Source organism: Podarcis raffonei, chromosome 8 (assembly GCF_027172205.1).
Source record: "Podarcis raffonei isolate rPodRaf1 chromosome 8, rPodRaf1.pri, whole genome shotgun sequence".
Taxonomy (NCBI): Eukaryota; Metazoa; Chordata; class Lepidosauria; order Squamata; family Lacertidae; genus Podarcis; species Podarcis raffonei.
Window position 1 is genome coordinate 38,028,842 of NC_070609.1, and position 15,618 is coordinate 38,044,459.

General features: G+C 43.4%; 1 protein-coding gene across 10 annotated transcripts in view; it reads right to left on the reverse strand.

Annotated features, from left to right (window-relative positions):
- The window catches only part of KIFC3 (kinesin family member C3), a 36,861-nt gene that overhangs the window by 4,615 nt on the left and 16,628 nt on the right, over positions 1 to 15,618 (reverse strand). For 7 of the 10 annotated variants that reach the window (XM_053399298.1, XM_053399300.1, XM_053399297.1 and 4 more), the window contains 13 exons: positions 9,403 to 9,599; positions 8,475 to 8,540; positions 6,405 to 6,548; positions 6,060 to 6,299; positions 5,650 to 5,823; positions 4,410 to 4,557; positions 4,069 to 4,199; positions 3,738 to 3,849; positions 3,151 to 3,332; positions 2,738 to 2,842; positions 1,579 to 1,709; positions 682 to 805; positions 42 to 171 (listed from right to left, as the gene is read on the reverse strand). In XM_053399298.1, the coding sequence (XP_053255273.1) occupies positions 42 to 171; positions 682 to 805; positions 1,579 to 1,709; positions 2,738 to 2,842; positions 3,151 to 3,332; positions 3,738 to 3,849; positions 4,069 to 4,199; positions 4,410 to 4,557; positions 5,650 to 5,823; positions 6,060 to 6,299; positions 6,405 to 6,548; positions 8,475 to 8,540; positions 9,403 to 9,599 (1,884 nt within the window). Of the gene's footprint in view, positions 1 to 41; positions 172 to 681; positions 806 to 1,578; positions 1,710 to 2,737; positions 2,843 to 3,150; positions 3,333 to 3,737; positions 3,850 to 4,068; positions 4,200 to 4,409; positions 4,558 to 5,649; positions 5,824 to 6,059; positions 6,300 to 6,404; positions 6,549 to 8,474; positions 8,541 to 9,402; positions 9,600 to 10,916; positions 10,973 to 13,697; positions 13,821 to 15,618 lie in introns of those variants that run through there. The other 3 variants (XM_053399301.1, XM_053399302.1, XM_053399304.1) reach the window with 3 other exon arrangements.

A 15,618-nucleotide genomic window follows, 5' to 3' on the forward strand; every position in this document is an offset into this window, starting at 1 on the left:
CCTTCATGGTTGACAACAACTAGGAGTAAATTTCTACCAACCTGTGGTTCGTATTCCTGTGCTGTAATCAATTCCCCTCACTGTGATAATCAGGAGGGCGTGAGATCGGGAGCTGTGCTCGTTCAAGTAGGTGCTTTCAGTCACTCGGTTGATATGACCAAATTCAAAGACCTAGAATAAGTGCACAGAGAGAGAGAGATGGTCAAGCCACACCTGTCTTCAGCAGCCAGTTCTCACATAGGCCTCCCTCTCTGACCATCATCCCAGGCACTTGGCGCCCATTCAGAGGGCAGCAGGATGCCTGAGCAGCAGAGAGTGCCTTTGCAGAACTTCCCTGGCACCACATAGTCAGTGGAAGTCCTTAAGATTTGTTACACATGAAAACAGCTGAAAACTCAAAGCCCAAGAAACAGGAAAAAAGATGCAGGCTGCACAGTAAACTCAGCTTCACAGTGCAACGCACACAATACTGCCCACATCACATTTTTATATAATCCTATCCTATAAATCAAAGCAGTTTCTGGTACTTGTGTCATAAAATACTCATTAAAATTCTTCATTTATTCTTCCTGTAAATCTCATTTACAGAAGTGAGCCTTTCTGAACTTCCCTCGCCTGGACCTAGACTGGGGGGTGGTTGACTTGCTATTCAAAGTGAAGCCTCCTTGCCCGTTTTCTAACCTGGTTGATGTCTTCTACACAGTGCACAGGGAACTCTGTCAGGCCTGGCACATAGAGCTGTCCACTACCATCCGGGCAGAGTTTGATGTCCAACTTCTCCTGGGGCTCCTTTCCAAGCAGGTCTCTGAAAGAGAGAGGCAAGCAAAATCTTTGTAAGGCTATGTGCTCCAAAAGGACACTTTTCCAGCATAGAAAGATGGGTTAGGGGTGCAGTAGGTGAGAGACAGTTGCCGAAGAAACAGTAACAAATAAGACACCCAATATTTGATTGCTAAAAGAAAACCCCCACATTGGTTCTCTTGCAGCAGGATCAGGTCCCTTAGCTAAAGAACTGTTTCTTCCTTCCTAAGTTACAAATTGCAGGAGGACAGTGTTCTTCAACCTAAGAGTGTCCAATACCAACACCATTCCAAGTGCTTTGAACAGAGGCAGAGAACAGCTAATGGAGGGAAGGAGGGAAGAACCATGGAACAAGTATTCCTCAGTCAAAGGAAATTTTTTAGCTGAACAAATTCTAACGAGTCACAATGAACTGCCTTGGCTAAGAGTGCAGCTACCCAAGAGGAACTAAATTCTGAAAACAGGTGAACAGAGTTGCCACTGCAAAAGCTAATTCTGTCTCGGGGCTCAGTTCTGAAACTTGCTTCAACACCAGAGCTAGTTTCCATAGCATCTGAATAGGAATATTAAAACTGCCTATCGGCACATCCATCAACACCACTGGAGCCAGAAGGTTGGATTTTCATGAAGTGTTCCCTTGTTATATGGGGCGGGGTCGCTTCTCCTGCAGAAAGCACAAGCTGTTCCACCACTGCCACTGAAATTGTTTACTGGGACATTCAAAACCCTAGGGTTTTGAATCTAGGGACTGAGAAGTCTGTGGCATCCTGCGGTTACCTGAGGGCTTCGTTGTAGATCTCAGCCACACTGACAGTGATCTGGTAGTTCCAGTCGGAGGCTTTTGCCTGCACTTCTGAGAAGAGAAGCTGCAGTGCCCGCTGGTTGATTCCTGGGTTTTCGGGAGTTCCCTGGTGAGGAAAATGGAAGGGACATCATGTTCCTTCAATGAATTAACATTACATAAGAAGAAAGGAACACCAGAAAGAGTGTGTGTGTGTGTGTGTGTGCGTGCGCGCACACACACACACGCACACACACGCGCATGCCAGGCAGTCCAGCACACCATCACTGACTCACTCTGCAGTGCAGTCATCAATTTCCCTTCCCTCTATCCATCTCCCTGGCATCCCCAGCAGTGGGGGACACACAGTTTTTCTGTAAAAATGCAAAAACAATAAAACCTTATAAAGGCTAAAAGGTAATATTTTGAACTCTATACCACAAATCCCCCTCAGCAAACATGGAAACACTATACAACACAGTCTGCCCCAAACAGCAGCCAGAAAGCCTAAATAGCAACTGGTGTTTTCAAAAGAATGAAAGGAAATTGGACCACTCCTACCCCTTGAGGCAGAGCAAGTGGGAGCAAAGGATTAACCCTGCTCATCCAGTGAAGGAGGAATCAAGACTGGTGAGAAGGTACCCTCCTTTTCCAGTTGACCACAGGTAACCAGATTTATTGACTCCTAGTTTTGACACTGCCTTCCAAAAGAAGAGGTAACCCTTTCCTGTATACTCCACCCCTGTAATGAGTAAAAGCAGGAAGGAGTGGGGTTTTTGTAACCTAAAACTGCACAACGATGCAGCCTGAAAAACCTTTGGAAGAGCATTGAGCAGCTGCAGGGCCACATTTTAGGGACTTGCCAAATGAATATTTGGGGCAAGACCTCCTGGGATGGTGTGAATAGCTGGGGACGTTCATAAGGGAAAAGATGCTCCCCAAGATATGTGGGCCCAAGGATACCTTTAAAAGGTGAGAGCCACCACCTTGAACTGAACTTGGAAACACACTCGCAGACATGTAATATGGGCTTTAAATTCAGTCCCCACCCCCCAAATAGGTAGGCATTTACCACTAGCTGAACAACCCCACAACAGGGCTATGGAAACTGCAGAATCAGCAAATCGTTTAAAAAGGAACTGAAAAGCAGCTCACCTCCATTGTGTATGTCTTGCCGGCACCTGTCTGGCCATAGGCGAAAATGCAAACATTGTAACCATCAATGCAGGATGTGATCAGGGCTTGAACTTCCCGGAAGACCTTTAAAAAACAAAGTTTGCGTAAGGCATTGGCAGAGTACTTTGCTCCGCTGCCATCAGGCTCATACATATCCATGCGACTACTAAGTCCAAACTAAATGAATCACAACCTCTTTACATATAGAGTAAAGGAGGAAGATGAGATACTGCAGCAACAGCAACATGTCTAATTTGCCTGCTGGTAAACACATTCCTACCTAGTTAAGTAACTCAACAAATGAGACGTTTCCCTTTGAGCTACGTTCCTCCTTCTCTCACCCAGCAGACATTCTTGCTAACTTAACAGGAGAACACCGTGACTATACTTACATCTTCCTGTGTTGCTTCAGGAGGGAAAACCTTGTCAAGTTCAAATGATACCAGCTTCCCTCTATGCATCAGATGCAAGATGGCATCATCATCAGGGTCAAATGTCACCGCACTGGCAGCTTCTGGCCCATCGCCATCCTCTTTACATACTGGCCGAACACGACCAAACACACGGATATTGCCTTAAAGGGAAATTATAGCTTTATAAATCTGAGAACAGCTGGCTTCTAGGCTCCTAGGCCACCCCACAGAGAATCACAGTGGCTGATGGTTATCTCAACCACTAGGCTATATTCCAAAAGAACCATCTTTCCTAATGGCATTTAGGGGCAGGCCAAGGTTCCAGAACCTTGTTTTTGGTGAAGCAGAATGTGTGCAAATCCAGACAGCCATCAGCAAAACCACCTGAGCCACAATGAACATCCCTTGCATAAGAGATAGCAAGATGTTTCCACTGCAAAGGCTCCCCCAACTCTCAAGCTGGGAACCCCAGAAAACACCACCTCAGCTTCCTATCAGATAGCCTCAGCCGTCAAGTGGCATCTATGCCATGCCCTCAAGGAACCCATACATAGGGACTCACAGACCTTTCAACCGCACAAGTTCATTGTGACATTTCTTCCGGAGCTGCAGTTCTCTGCGGTATTTCCTCAGGAGCTCCTGATTTGTACTGTTGACCTCTTCAATGGCTTGGCCAATCTTTGAAGAGAGGACAAAAGAGTTAGGGGGAATATGTCACACTCTGCGAGGTGGAGAATCTTACTCCTCCTCATCTCATCCAGATCTTCCCATCTCGACTGAGCCACTCATAATTAAAAAGAACTTTACAACCAACAGGGAAGGTGCAGCACCACACCATTTAGAGGGCGGGAATAGCCCTGAGATTTGGAAGTAGGACAATCTTGCTGCTGGACTGACCTCAGCTTTGGCACTCTGTAGGGCTTCTTGGAGAAGAACAGGAAATTCTTTGACCTGCCGCTTCAGGCTATTGTAATCATTTGTAAGGGTTCGAAGAGCTGGCTGGAGAGTCAGGAGATTTGTCCTCACTCCTACGAAGATGAATAAATGTACATTAAGGCAATGCTACAGACTCATACATTTTCCCATTTTCATTTGCAAAAAGCATTTCTCCTCCTTAAACAAAACCACCATTAAGGCAGATGCTGGTTCAAATGATCTCTGAACTGAAAGGCAGCTACTTCTTCAAAAGCCAAACCAGGCCCTTGAGAGAAATGTTTGGCCAGCTTGAAGATACTCACCTGCCAGGTTCTCGTGGACAGCTTTCATTTCTACCTGGGCTCGAGCAAATGCTTCTTCAATGGCTCGATTCTTGTCCTCCTCCATGTTCTGCATCTCCTCCAGCATCTGCTCGTGGGCCCGCTCCAACTCAGACTCATACAACGTAACCTAGGAAACACAGCAAAGGAACCTGTCAGGGTAAAGAGGCCAGGCTACCACTTTCCCTCCCCTCTAGGGCAGGCAAATCTCTCCAATCAGTTCCTCTCTGTTTCTCATTTTTCCAATCTTATGTTCAGTTACCCAGATTTCTACATGGGTTTGCAGTTTTTTTTAAATAATACAATGGTACCTAGGGTTAAGAACTTAATTCGTTCTGGAGGTCTGTTCTTAACCTGAAACTGTTCTTAACCTGAAGCACCACTTTAGCTAATGGGGCCTCCTGCTGCCGCCACGCCGCTGGAGCATGATTTCTGTTCTCATCCTGAAGCAAAGTTCTTAACCCGAGGTAATATTTCTGGGTTAGCGGAGTCTATAACCTGAAGCGAATGTAACCTGAAGCGTATGTAACCCAAGGTACCACTGTAATAATCTTATGAACATTCACCAGCATTTTAACCTGAATTTCTTCTTATGACACACATTTTTGTGTGCAATTTCCCCTAATAAAATTATATTTGTATGTTATTTTCAGAGATATATGCATTTGTGTGCAAACATTATCCTAGTATATGAATTTTTGTACACATTACTTGGCTAGAGAACCATACTAAAAATATGAGAATTGTGAGAATTTCAAAGGACAACTGTTTCAGTTCATGTATGGTTTCAGGAAGCATGAATGTGATAGGTTTGCCTTTAAATGCAAACTTAATGGAATTTCTCCCCTATCCCTCCTCTAACATCCATCAAAAGAGTGCCTTCTGCTGCCGATAGGAAGGTATTAGGACCCAGGGCCAGGTTGCAAATGATCCTCCCTGGGCACACCAGTGAGGCTTGAGAGAGAGAACTGGAAAGAGGGCCCTGGAGCAGCAGGTAGAGAGCCCAGAGAGGAGGAAGAGGATACTGCTGTAGAAGTACAGCAAGAGGGGGACCTAAAAGCTAAATAATGCATAAGTCTATTGCAAGGGACCAAAAGCAGAGAAGAAAGCACCAACAAATGAAGAAGCACCCTTAGCACTTCCTGTTCTTTCCACCTGAATCATTTTGAACAAGTTGCCTGAGCTCTGCTTCTCTCTTTTTCTACACTCAGAAAGTGCTCACCTGAGCTCTGAGCTGCACTGCTGCTTTCTGAGAGTTCTGCAGCTGCTGTTCCATCTCTTTCAGCACCTGTCTCTGCATCCCAACTTGGTCTTGCAAGTACTGGTTCCGGGACTGGGCTTCACAGAGGGCCTGCTTGGTCTTTGAGGACTCGACTTCCACGGTCTTGATTACATACTGGGGGAGGGAAAGAAAGAAACACAGCTACAGAAGTGAGACATGGCCACAGTTCATTATAGATGACCTTTAGGATCCTTTCCATTTCTACAACTCTACTTGAGGGCAGCTTATGAAAATAAGAGATACTCTGGATCTCTGACTGAAGCTCTTCTGGGGACTGATGACTCTTTAAGCAGTTTCACTTTGAGGAAACTCATGGACTAAAGCCTTCACAGCAAGCTATTCTGCCTCACCTTAATCTGCTGAGGCTGGGCTTTGAGGCTGGCTATTGTCTCCTGGCTATCCCTCAGTCTGCGGCTGAGCCGCTCCTCTTCCTCTGCCTTCTCTGCTAGGGAGTCTTTCAGCCGGAGCTCCACCTCAGCCAGGCGATTGGTTTTCTGCTCCACTTCTAGGTCCAGCTCCGACAGGCGCCCTTTCACCTCTTCTGCTTCTTGCTTTAGTTGGGCCAGCTTTTCCTGCAACTTCACATTCTCCTGAGTAGTAAACAGGGAGGAATGAATATAGCATATAATGAACATGACTGCAGCTGAGCAGCCTGCAGCCCCACCCCAGCAGAAAGAAGAAGCAACTCTTTTTACCTGGCTATGCTCGCAGTTCACGCATTTCACAGGATGCTTCTTCTTGAGCTCCTGCAGTTGTGCCTCGCACATCTTCATCTCTTGTTTCAGACGCACATTTTCTGCAACCAAAAGGTCCCGGTGCTTCTCCAGATCTGTGCCACCCTAAAAAAAGGGCATGGGAGGCAGGCAGGGTGTTAGAGGAACCTATGCATTATGAGCAATTTTACTACTTTAACTACCAAGTCACCTACTGGACCTGAGGGAAATCACAAGAAAAGCTTGAAAGTTTTCCATTGGAAAAATTAACAGTGGAAATTATTTATTTATTTATTTGTTTGTTTGTTTGTTTGTTTGTTTGTTTGTTTAAAAAGTTTCCACCCCACCAACTCCCAAAGGTGTCTATGTTCAAAAACATGCCATTTGTTTGAGCAGAACAAACAGGCAATATATATATAAGTGGATCATTCCTCCTCTAATAAGTTACCAGCTACAGAAGCACTGTCACCTGTGCTTAATTAATATAAATAAATTCAAAAAACCCTTTTCATTGATAAAGTGAGAGAAGGAATGCTTACTATGAGATCTGACTGGATGTGCAGATAACATCCCACATTCACTCTTAGATCTAATTGGCTTTAATTATAAATTTGTTGCCTCTGTTTTTTGTTTGGGTGCAGTCAAATTAATAAGAATCTAGACTATTAGATGCAGGAACACTATCTTTTGAAGACACCAGGAGACTTCTAGTGGGTCCCAGTCAGAGGAAGGAATATGGCTCAGAGGCAAAGCGCATGCTTTTCTTGCAGAAAGCCATGGCCAGTCAGTGTGGACAACACTGAGCTAGATAGACCAATGGGTTGTTGTGGCATAAGGCATCTCCATGCGTTCCCAGAAAAATGACTCACCGGCTACACTTTGTTTGCAAACTCTCTCAATAAATTTAGCTGAATTGATCTAGCAGTACTGTGTGTAGGTGGGTTAATTGCCATTTTCCTTCACACCCACCAGTGCTGGTAACACCCTTATAATTTGTACACTTGGCATTTTGCATTGTGTGGACTATTGCTTTTGTTATTCAATTATTAACATATCTGTAGTGTACTTATTACATATTCATTTTGTTTCCTGCATGTGTTTTTCAATGCTGGGTGCATTTTGGTTCCTGCTGTTTATGGGCAACTCCTCTTCAGCTCTTTTTTCCTTCAGAAAAGCAGACATCAGGCAGGGTCTCTAAGTTTATACTTCTCCCACAGGTGTTTCAAATGGAGTGGCCCTGCGCTTCCCCACCCCCAGAATCAAGAAGAATCAAGAAGAACTTGCACAGAAACAAGTCCTGTCTTTATGATGGGGAGCATATCACTACTGGAAATAGGTGTCATCTCCTCAGATGAGATGGGCCAATTTAGAGCTAAGTCCTCAGCAAGGTTAAGGGAAGGATTTGTTAAACAACAACAACAACAGTAGCATAAAGCAAGGATTATAAACACTAAGGGAAAATCTGCATGATAACAGGATTAACCTTTCCAATGGGAAGGAGGGGGATTTCAGCAAAGTAACTCAAGAGTGGGAGAATCGACAGTCCTTCCTGCCTAGGCCAAATCAATAAGCAAAGTGTGATGAACTCAGCTGTTTACAGGAGCATGTTGAATTTCCACAAACATCAGCAAACAGGCTGCTTGCAATGCTTTTTTGGGGAGACCTCAGGAAAAATGGAGGTCAATGTGGGTCAAATTCACCACATTTAACTTGCAAAACTTGTAACCCTGTGCTAAGCCACCTTCAGGGTTTTGCTTCACATATAATTGCAAAAGCCAAGTTGCTCATTCAGAACAATTTTAGTCACATACATGAGCACCATCCCCTAGTTGGGGTAAAGAAATCCAAAGCTGTAAACACGTATACACACATGTACACACACACACACAAGTATTGCTGCCGTAACATGCATTCCTACTCAGAAAGGAGTTCAACAGCAGTTACTTCCTCTGTTTATAGTTTAGCCTACATGTAAATGTTTTCATGATACATGTATTATGGAAGAAAGTCTTTCGGAGATGTTAGCAGTGCAAAGAAGATTATGTAGCTCACCAACACCGAATGGAGCCTGTTCATTTCCTGTGCTTGCTCCAGGAGTTGGTCCTTCAGACTTTCTGTCTACCAACGCAGAAAGGTAGCTTTAAATACATATCACTTCCACGTTGGACAGTTAAGTTTCTTAAATTTATAAGACTGAACATCAATAAAACTATACAGGTGGCTTATTTAAAATAATAGATTAAGAATAAATACAATATTTTTCCATAGCAGAAACAGTACAAAACAGTTTGCAGGTTAGCTTTAAACCACACTAAAAGAGAGAGGGAGGGAAAGAGAAAGGCTTATTTAAAACCACACTGAAAAAGTGAATGCCAAGGGTCTTTTTTGAAACACAAGTTCAAAAGGCATTTTCAGTGGTGATTCCCCAGTTGTGGAATGCTTTCCCCAGAGAAACCGTCCTGCAGTCAACACTGTCAGCTCACTGGGTGGAAACATTACTTTTCACTGTTTAAGGATCTTAATTTAATCGTGATGTGGAAAGATTCTGGTCTGTTTTGGTGTTTACCTTTTAGTGGGGTAGGGTAAGATTAATCCTTCTTATTCTTGTTCTAAAACTGCAAGTATCCAAATTTGTGGATGGCATGAACTTATTCAGGATGGTAAAATACTGAGCAGATTGTGAAGTGCTCTTAAAGGTCCATTATAAAGTTTCTTACTAGGGAATTCAAGAAAGTACTACACACAGGTATTGCTTTTGCAGAAAAAACTATCACAAGCACACAGCATGGTCTCTCCATGTTTTTTTTGGGGGGGGGTGTCCTATAATGACGCAATTACTTTACTGAGACAAATCCTGGGATGGGATGACTAATCTAGGATGCCATCCAGGATGAGGCAAGGATTCCACAAGCTGCTCCCAGAAAAATAGCTAGCAGAGATGCATGTTGTCCCGCTACAAGGAGCCTGAATGACAACATACCTGGTTCTGCAGCTGTACAGTCTGACTAAGTTGGCTGCTCTCTTGTGCAGAAAGCTTTTCCTGCAGCAGCAACAACTCTTGCTGCAGCTGCAACTTTTCCTCTTGTAGCTGGGCCAAAGAGTCCACCAACTTCTGTACCATGGGAAGCTGACGTGCCCCCGGCAAGCTGGGCCGTTTCCCACTGAAGAATCTTCCCTCTGCAACAAAGCAGGAAATTATTATCAAGCAGAGCAGGTGCCAGGCAGGGATGAGATGAGAGGAAGATTAGCATGTGATGAAGCAGAGTGCTACACCATGAAGGGCCGTGAACAGTACGAACTGCAAAGCAAGAGCTTCTGATGCAAGATGAAATGCACCTGCCAAGCATTATTGCAGGAAGGATTGTTGGTGGGTGGGCGTAGGCCACAGGCTATTTCTCCCACCAAAACTCTGGGCAGAGCCATCACCCAACAAAGCCTAACATTAGCATGATGACCAAAGAAAGGAATGCTGTGATGCTGCTGAAATCAAAGAAAAATTACCTTGCATGTTAGATATTTACCCTCAGCAGTTGCCAAGAGGTTGGACCAAATTTATATTCTCAAATGGAGAATTGTCCTCTCTTTGGCCTTACAGCTCATGGGGCAACTTGAAATCTGCTTAGCCCCTGGAAGTCACCTAATGTTGTACAAACCTATGCATGGCTACTCAAAAGTAAGCCCTACTAAGTGCCATGGAGATTACTCCCAGATAAGCACAGTTAGTTAGGACTGTTGGCAAAGTCTGCATAACTGCTCATGTATGGTCGTACCTTAGAAGTCAAACAGAATCCGTTCCAGAAGTCCATTTGACTTCCAAAATGTTCGAAACCCCGTCGGACGTTTGGGTTCCAAAAGAACATTTGCAAACTGGAACAATCACTTCCAGGTTTGTGGCGTTCGGGAGCCAAAACGTGCGATTTCCAGGGCGTTTAGGATCCAAGGTACGACTGTACTTCAAATGAATTGTTACAAAATTCAGACTGCACAACATTTTCCACATGCCCTAGGGGACATATGTTTTTCTCTCTCCCCACCCTCCACAAAATAGCTTTTTTCCCTTTTACTGAATATCTAGCTCTGCAGAATGTAAAAATATGATTACTGCTTTGTGACTTTTTAGTTGGGACATAATGAAAAGTGTTACCCTAATGTTTTGATTTTATAATTATTTTAATGGACAGGCACAGCTACTGTACCTTCCCAGCTTTACCTAACAAAAATGAGTATGTCTGAGTGAAGCCTGGGTTGTTTCATATTTTAAGAAAGCATTATTCATTCACACACGGAAATAATGGCCTCCGATCTTACAAAAAAGCACAGAGAAACAGCTTTCCAAGCACAGCGACGTAAGTACACATCTCGGGGAGATGGCATAGTAAGACAGAAAAGACAGAGATGCCACATCACCACTTCTTGCTGCCCAAAACTCCCTGAAGAAGTTTGGCAAGTGGGATGCACACAATGACCACACAAGCATGGAGAAGAGATAAATACCACACTGCCTCTGTGCCCCAGGTGGAGGAGCTCTTCACTCACAGCAGTCTGAATTCCTGTCACCATAAGCAAGAAAGAAAAACACACAGAAGACAGAACCTATGATTCTGCAAAGTGAAAAATACCCAAGTTGTTCTGTGGGCAACTAAAAATAAATACTATCTCCCTCCCTCCACCCAACAGCTGGTTGGTTTGTGAAAGGAGCAAAGAATGGAGAGCAAAAAGGGGTCACTACATATGAGAAATAAACAGCTAACGACAGATGAAGAAATATCTATCTAAGAAATAGTTATATGATCAACAACTTTAGGATAGCATCACTACACTACATATTATTGGCACCAGCTGCTCAAAAGAAGTTGGCATTGCAGGGTTCCCTTAAAGTCTCTGCTGCTAGTGCTAGGTACTACTTGTGTTTGGACCAGGCACACAGCTCTGGAAAGAGCTCCCAGATCCCACTGCCAGATACCCAGGCTGCTCCAGAGGTTCAGCAGCTCCAGAGGGAGCCATTTTGTCAGAGGGCAAAAAGCAGCAATGCTGGGCAGCTGGCCTTGCCTTGCCTTGCCGGCTGGGGCAGGGAGAATTCCTTAGACTACCTTACATAACTTCCTCCATTACTTCTGTAGCCAGAGCACACTCAAGATTGGAGACAAAAGATCTGGGTCAGCCTCCTAACAATAGAGGCAATGGCCAAAAGAGGAAAGCATCAAATCTGCCCTTGACTGTTTGAAAGGAGGCACACATAGTACTCTTTCAGAGGAGGGATTTATCTTAATGCCCTCTTCTAAACTGGGGTTTGTGTGTGAATGCGCATTATAGGCAGGGTCATTCCTTTGCTTCCAAGGAGAGCTCCTGAGCTGTTAACAGCTGTATGACAGATACACATAGATGAAGTTTTTTACACTTCTGAATCTTTATGCTAGGGAAAGTTGTTTAATTTTTGTTAATTTAACATTTGTCTCAATACAGCCAACCAAAATGCCATTCAATCCCAATGCACATCATACTCTCAAAGAACAAACTTGGATGGTCAAGTGCTAATTGCTTTACAGGTAAAACTGGGCCACCAGAAAATAAAAAGTATGCAAGCACCCAACTTTAAAAGACTTTAAACAACAACAATCAGCCCTGGGAGCTTCAGAATATTGAAAGCATAAAGACAAGGAAAAAATAATAAAGCAACAAAAGTTAATGCCTGGAAGAGGAACTTCTGGCTTTGCACTGTACACCAAACAAACGCTAAGGATACACTGCAACATTTTGGTACAGCTCATACTCATATTTATTTCTGACATTCTGCCCTGACTTTCTATATAAAATATAGTCTAGGTGGTTACATATATACATAGTACATATAAAAACATCCTGAAAGTGATCATGTTGTTGTTTGGTAAAAGAAACAGAAGTGGAACATTCAGGTGAATCAATATTGAACTGTTATGGAGGGTTCGAATTACAAAATTTTAATTATTTATTGACTGACTTAAGGTAATCACAGGACCATGGCTTGAATATTAATTGATAAGGCATTTAGTGTATGCCTTCTGTCAGTACAGATATATTTTACATGCTTATAGAACAAAAAATAGATAGAAAAGGGCAAGACCTTCATTTCTGCAATGCATGCACTACACTTGCAACCGCTTCATTAACAGCCATCACATCCAGTCTGAAATAGCCAAGGAATACCCCTGTGTGAAACCATGGAGCATGACTACCAGTCAGTGCAGACAGTATGGAGTCAGGTGGATCCATGGGTCTGATTCAGTATATTATAGGATTATATATCACCCTGAGAGATGTGAAAGGTGATTAAAAACAGCAACAATAGCAACGCTGCAGTTTCTGACAGGTAGTCAAATAATATCAAGATAAAATCACACCAATTAAAAACCAGTCAAAATAGTAACAGCAGATTATAATTACCCTGTGCTGCTTTCCCTGCACATGTCTCAAGCAGGTGACATACCACCCATCACTTCATGATTTCCCATAGGCTGTGCTGAGCCTAGAAGAGACACCTGAGAAAAACCTGGGAACTAATACCTGGGAGGAAACAGATGCATGTCTTACCAACCCTGACCTGGATCTAAAGTCCATTTCAGACCTCCAAGGATAAAAATGAAATGGCTCTAACAAGGCCAACATTCAGAGCTGTCAACTGATGTGCCAGCCTTTTTTAGAAGGGTCATCTCATAGTCATCATTCCACATCACCTAATTGTATGTCCTGCACCCAATATAATTAATAACTCTTTGCAAATGTTACACTTGTGTGGTTCTATTAAAAGGGAAAGGATGAGTACTCCAGTCCCACTACAAACATCAAGCAGCAGGTGTAGCTGGCTTGTTAAAACATTCTTTTTCCCCCTACAATACTTTTAAGCCAATGTCTGCAGCAGGATAAACTATTTCAATATGTCCAGCTGCTCATCCAACACTCTTTCTGATGCTCATACACCATTTATTCTACCTTTTTATTTCTATTCTGCCTTTCCCCTGTCAACCACCCTACAGGCTACAGTAAGAGAGAAAGCGGCTAGCGCCCAAAGTCAAGAAGCAAGCTGCTTGCATAATAGGTGGAGACTTGAATGGAGGCTTCCTGTGTCCACATCTGGCATTCTAACTACTATCCTGTCTGATAAGGAAACAGACAAGCAACCCCCACCAAAGTCAAAGGCTCTTCTGAAGATGCCACCCAGTTCCACTTTATAAGCTTCTGTGCAGAACTCATTTTCTGCTTACTTATTCTTTCCCCCTCCACCCCGTGCCCCTCACTCACTCTTTTCTGTCTGCAGTGCTCTTCTCCCCTCCTGGTCATAGCTGTGTTGCCATCTTGCTTTAATGCTCTCTCTTCTGTGCAAACTCTCTCCTCATACTCCTTCACTGAAGCACTTTGTTGTGAGGCCTCACAAAGGGGAGAAATGGGACTCGCTGCAACTTCCAAATCAGCACAAAACAGGGAGCACCTCCTCACTCTGATATGTCTGGGCAAGCTCAGGCAATTAAGGCTCAGAAGACCAGAGAAAGGGAAGCCAGAAGAGCTGAACTGTAACTCTCTCCTGGCATCAATTCTTCCTTTTGGAGGGAGGTCAAATAACAAGGGGTATTTAGGGTGCTGTAAGGCGCAACATGTGGGGAAAATGTGCCATTAGAAAACTGACAATGTGCATATGTGTTTATTAGGCACTTATATGATAGGTAATGTCAGGAACAGCATGTATACAAATTATATAAGGATGGAATGCACTCCATTTCCATACTTAAAACAAAATTAGCCAAGCCATATTAAAACACCTTCTTTTTGGCCAGAACCTCCTATTCTTCTTCACCTTCATCTTTGGGCAAACAACACTACATTATATGCTGGTAAATCCCCTTAAAGTACTCCTGGTTTTGCATCTGTTAGTTACTACACTAAGGCAAATTCATAAATGAATAATCAATACTGACTCCTGTGGAGAAACCGCCACTAACACAGCACATAGGAGAAAAGAATGCTTTGTGTTCATTTGGCTTTTCTTTTATGGTGTGGCATGTCTGACAGGGAATTTCTGCAGCTGGAAACTCTACTTTAAAAAAGTCCTTGGCCAGTAAACCACAAGTTCAGCATTGAAAGAAAAAGGAGGAGCAAAAATCGGTGTGAAATAGGTGGAGGAAGCCCACAGATCACAGTATCCCATATTTAAGCCAGTGATCATGGTTTGTTTCCTCTCAGTGTACGCTGAAAGAAGGAGTGATTTGCTTATGCACAGCAAACCATGGCTTATGGCTTTACACGGTGTGTGAACAAGGTCAATGCCTCAACCTGAAAGAAGGGACTCAAAGTCTGCACACATACACCATCTTGAATCCCTCCAGCAAAGGGACACAGTTTCAGACTAGCTTTTGCTAGTGCACTGCTGACATAGTTTGGAGTTCAAGTTTCCACTGCAAACTTCACATGGAATGTCCTTTGCCTTTTGCACATGGGCTTTTCCAAAGAATAAGCAGCTGCATATCAAGTGCACGGCATGGAACTTTCAACAGAATTCATAGGGCAATGATGGACTTCCTTTCAGATGAGAGGGGAGAGAAAGCCAGTTGACACCCCCCCAAAAAAAAAACCTGTGGAAAATGTGGAAATTTCGGGTTGTTAAAAAGGCTTTTTAAAAGCAACACATCAACTCTCATTCAAATAGTCTCTTTCTCTTTCATATGATAAACAGAGTACTTTTTAAAGTAACATCTTAAAATAATATTATGGCCAGTTACACTACTGCAAAATTCTTACTTCCAGAATTCAAAGGCAGCACTGTTAGGGTTTTTACCATTCCTACTGTCTTCATCTGGATTGTAACAATCTTAGGACCAAACACATAGTTCCTGCAAGAGTGGCAGAACTAAACAGCCTCTCAGCACTCTCATTTCTCACTTGCCTCCTAATCAACATACACCATCAAGGGACAATGAACATAAAACCAAAAGCTAAGGAGACAGGCAGGGAGGGGGATGATCACCACACCCTATGTGAGGATTCACAGCAAAAGGAGGAACAGATTTTGCCAACTCGACACTAAACCCTTATTATGACAAATCCTGCAATAAGTTACTGGCTCAGCATTAGTATCTACATGAAGACACCCCCTGCTTTTATCCTATCCTATCAACCGGGATGTGTATGTTAATGATCAGAGAGAGGCGAGCAGACAAAGACATTGCTA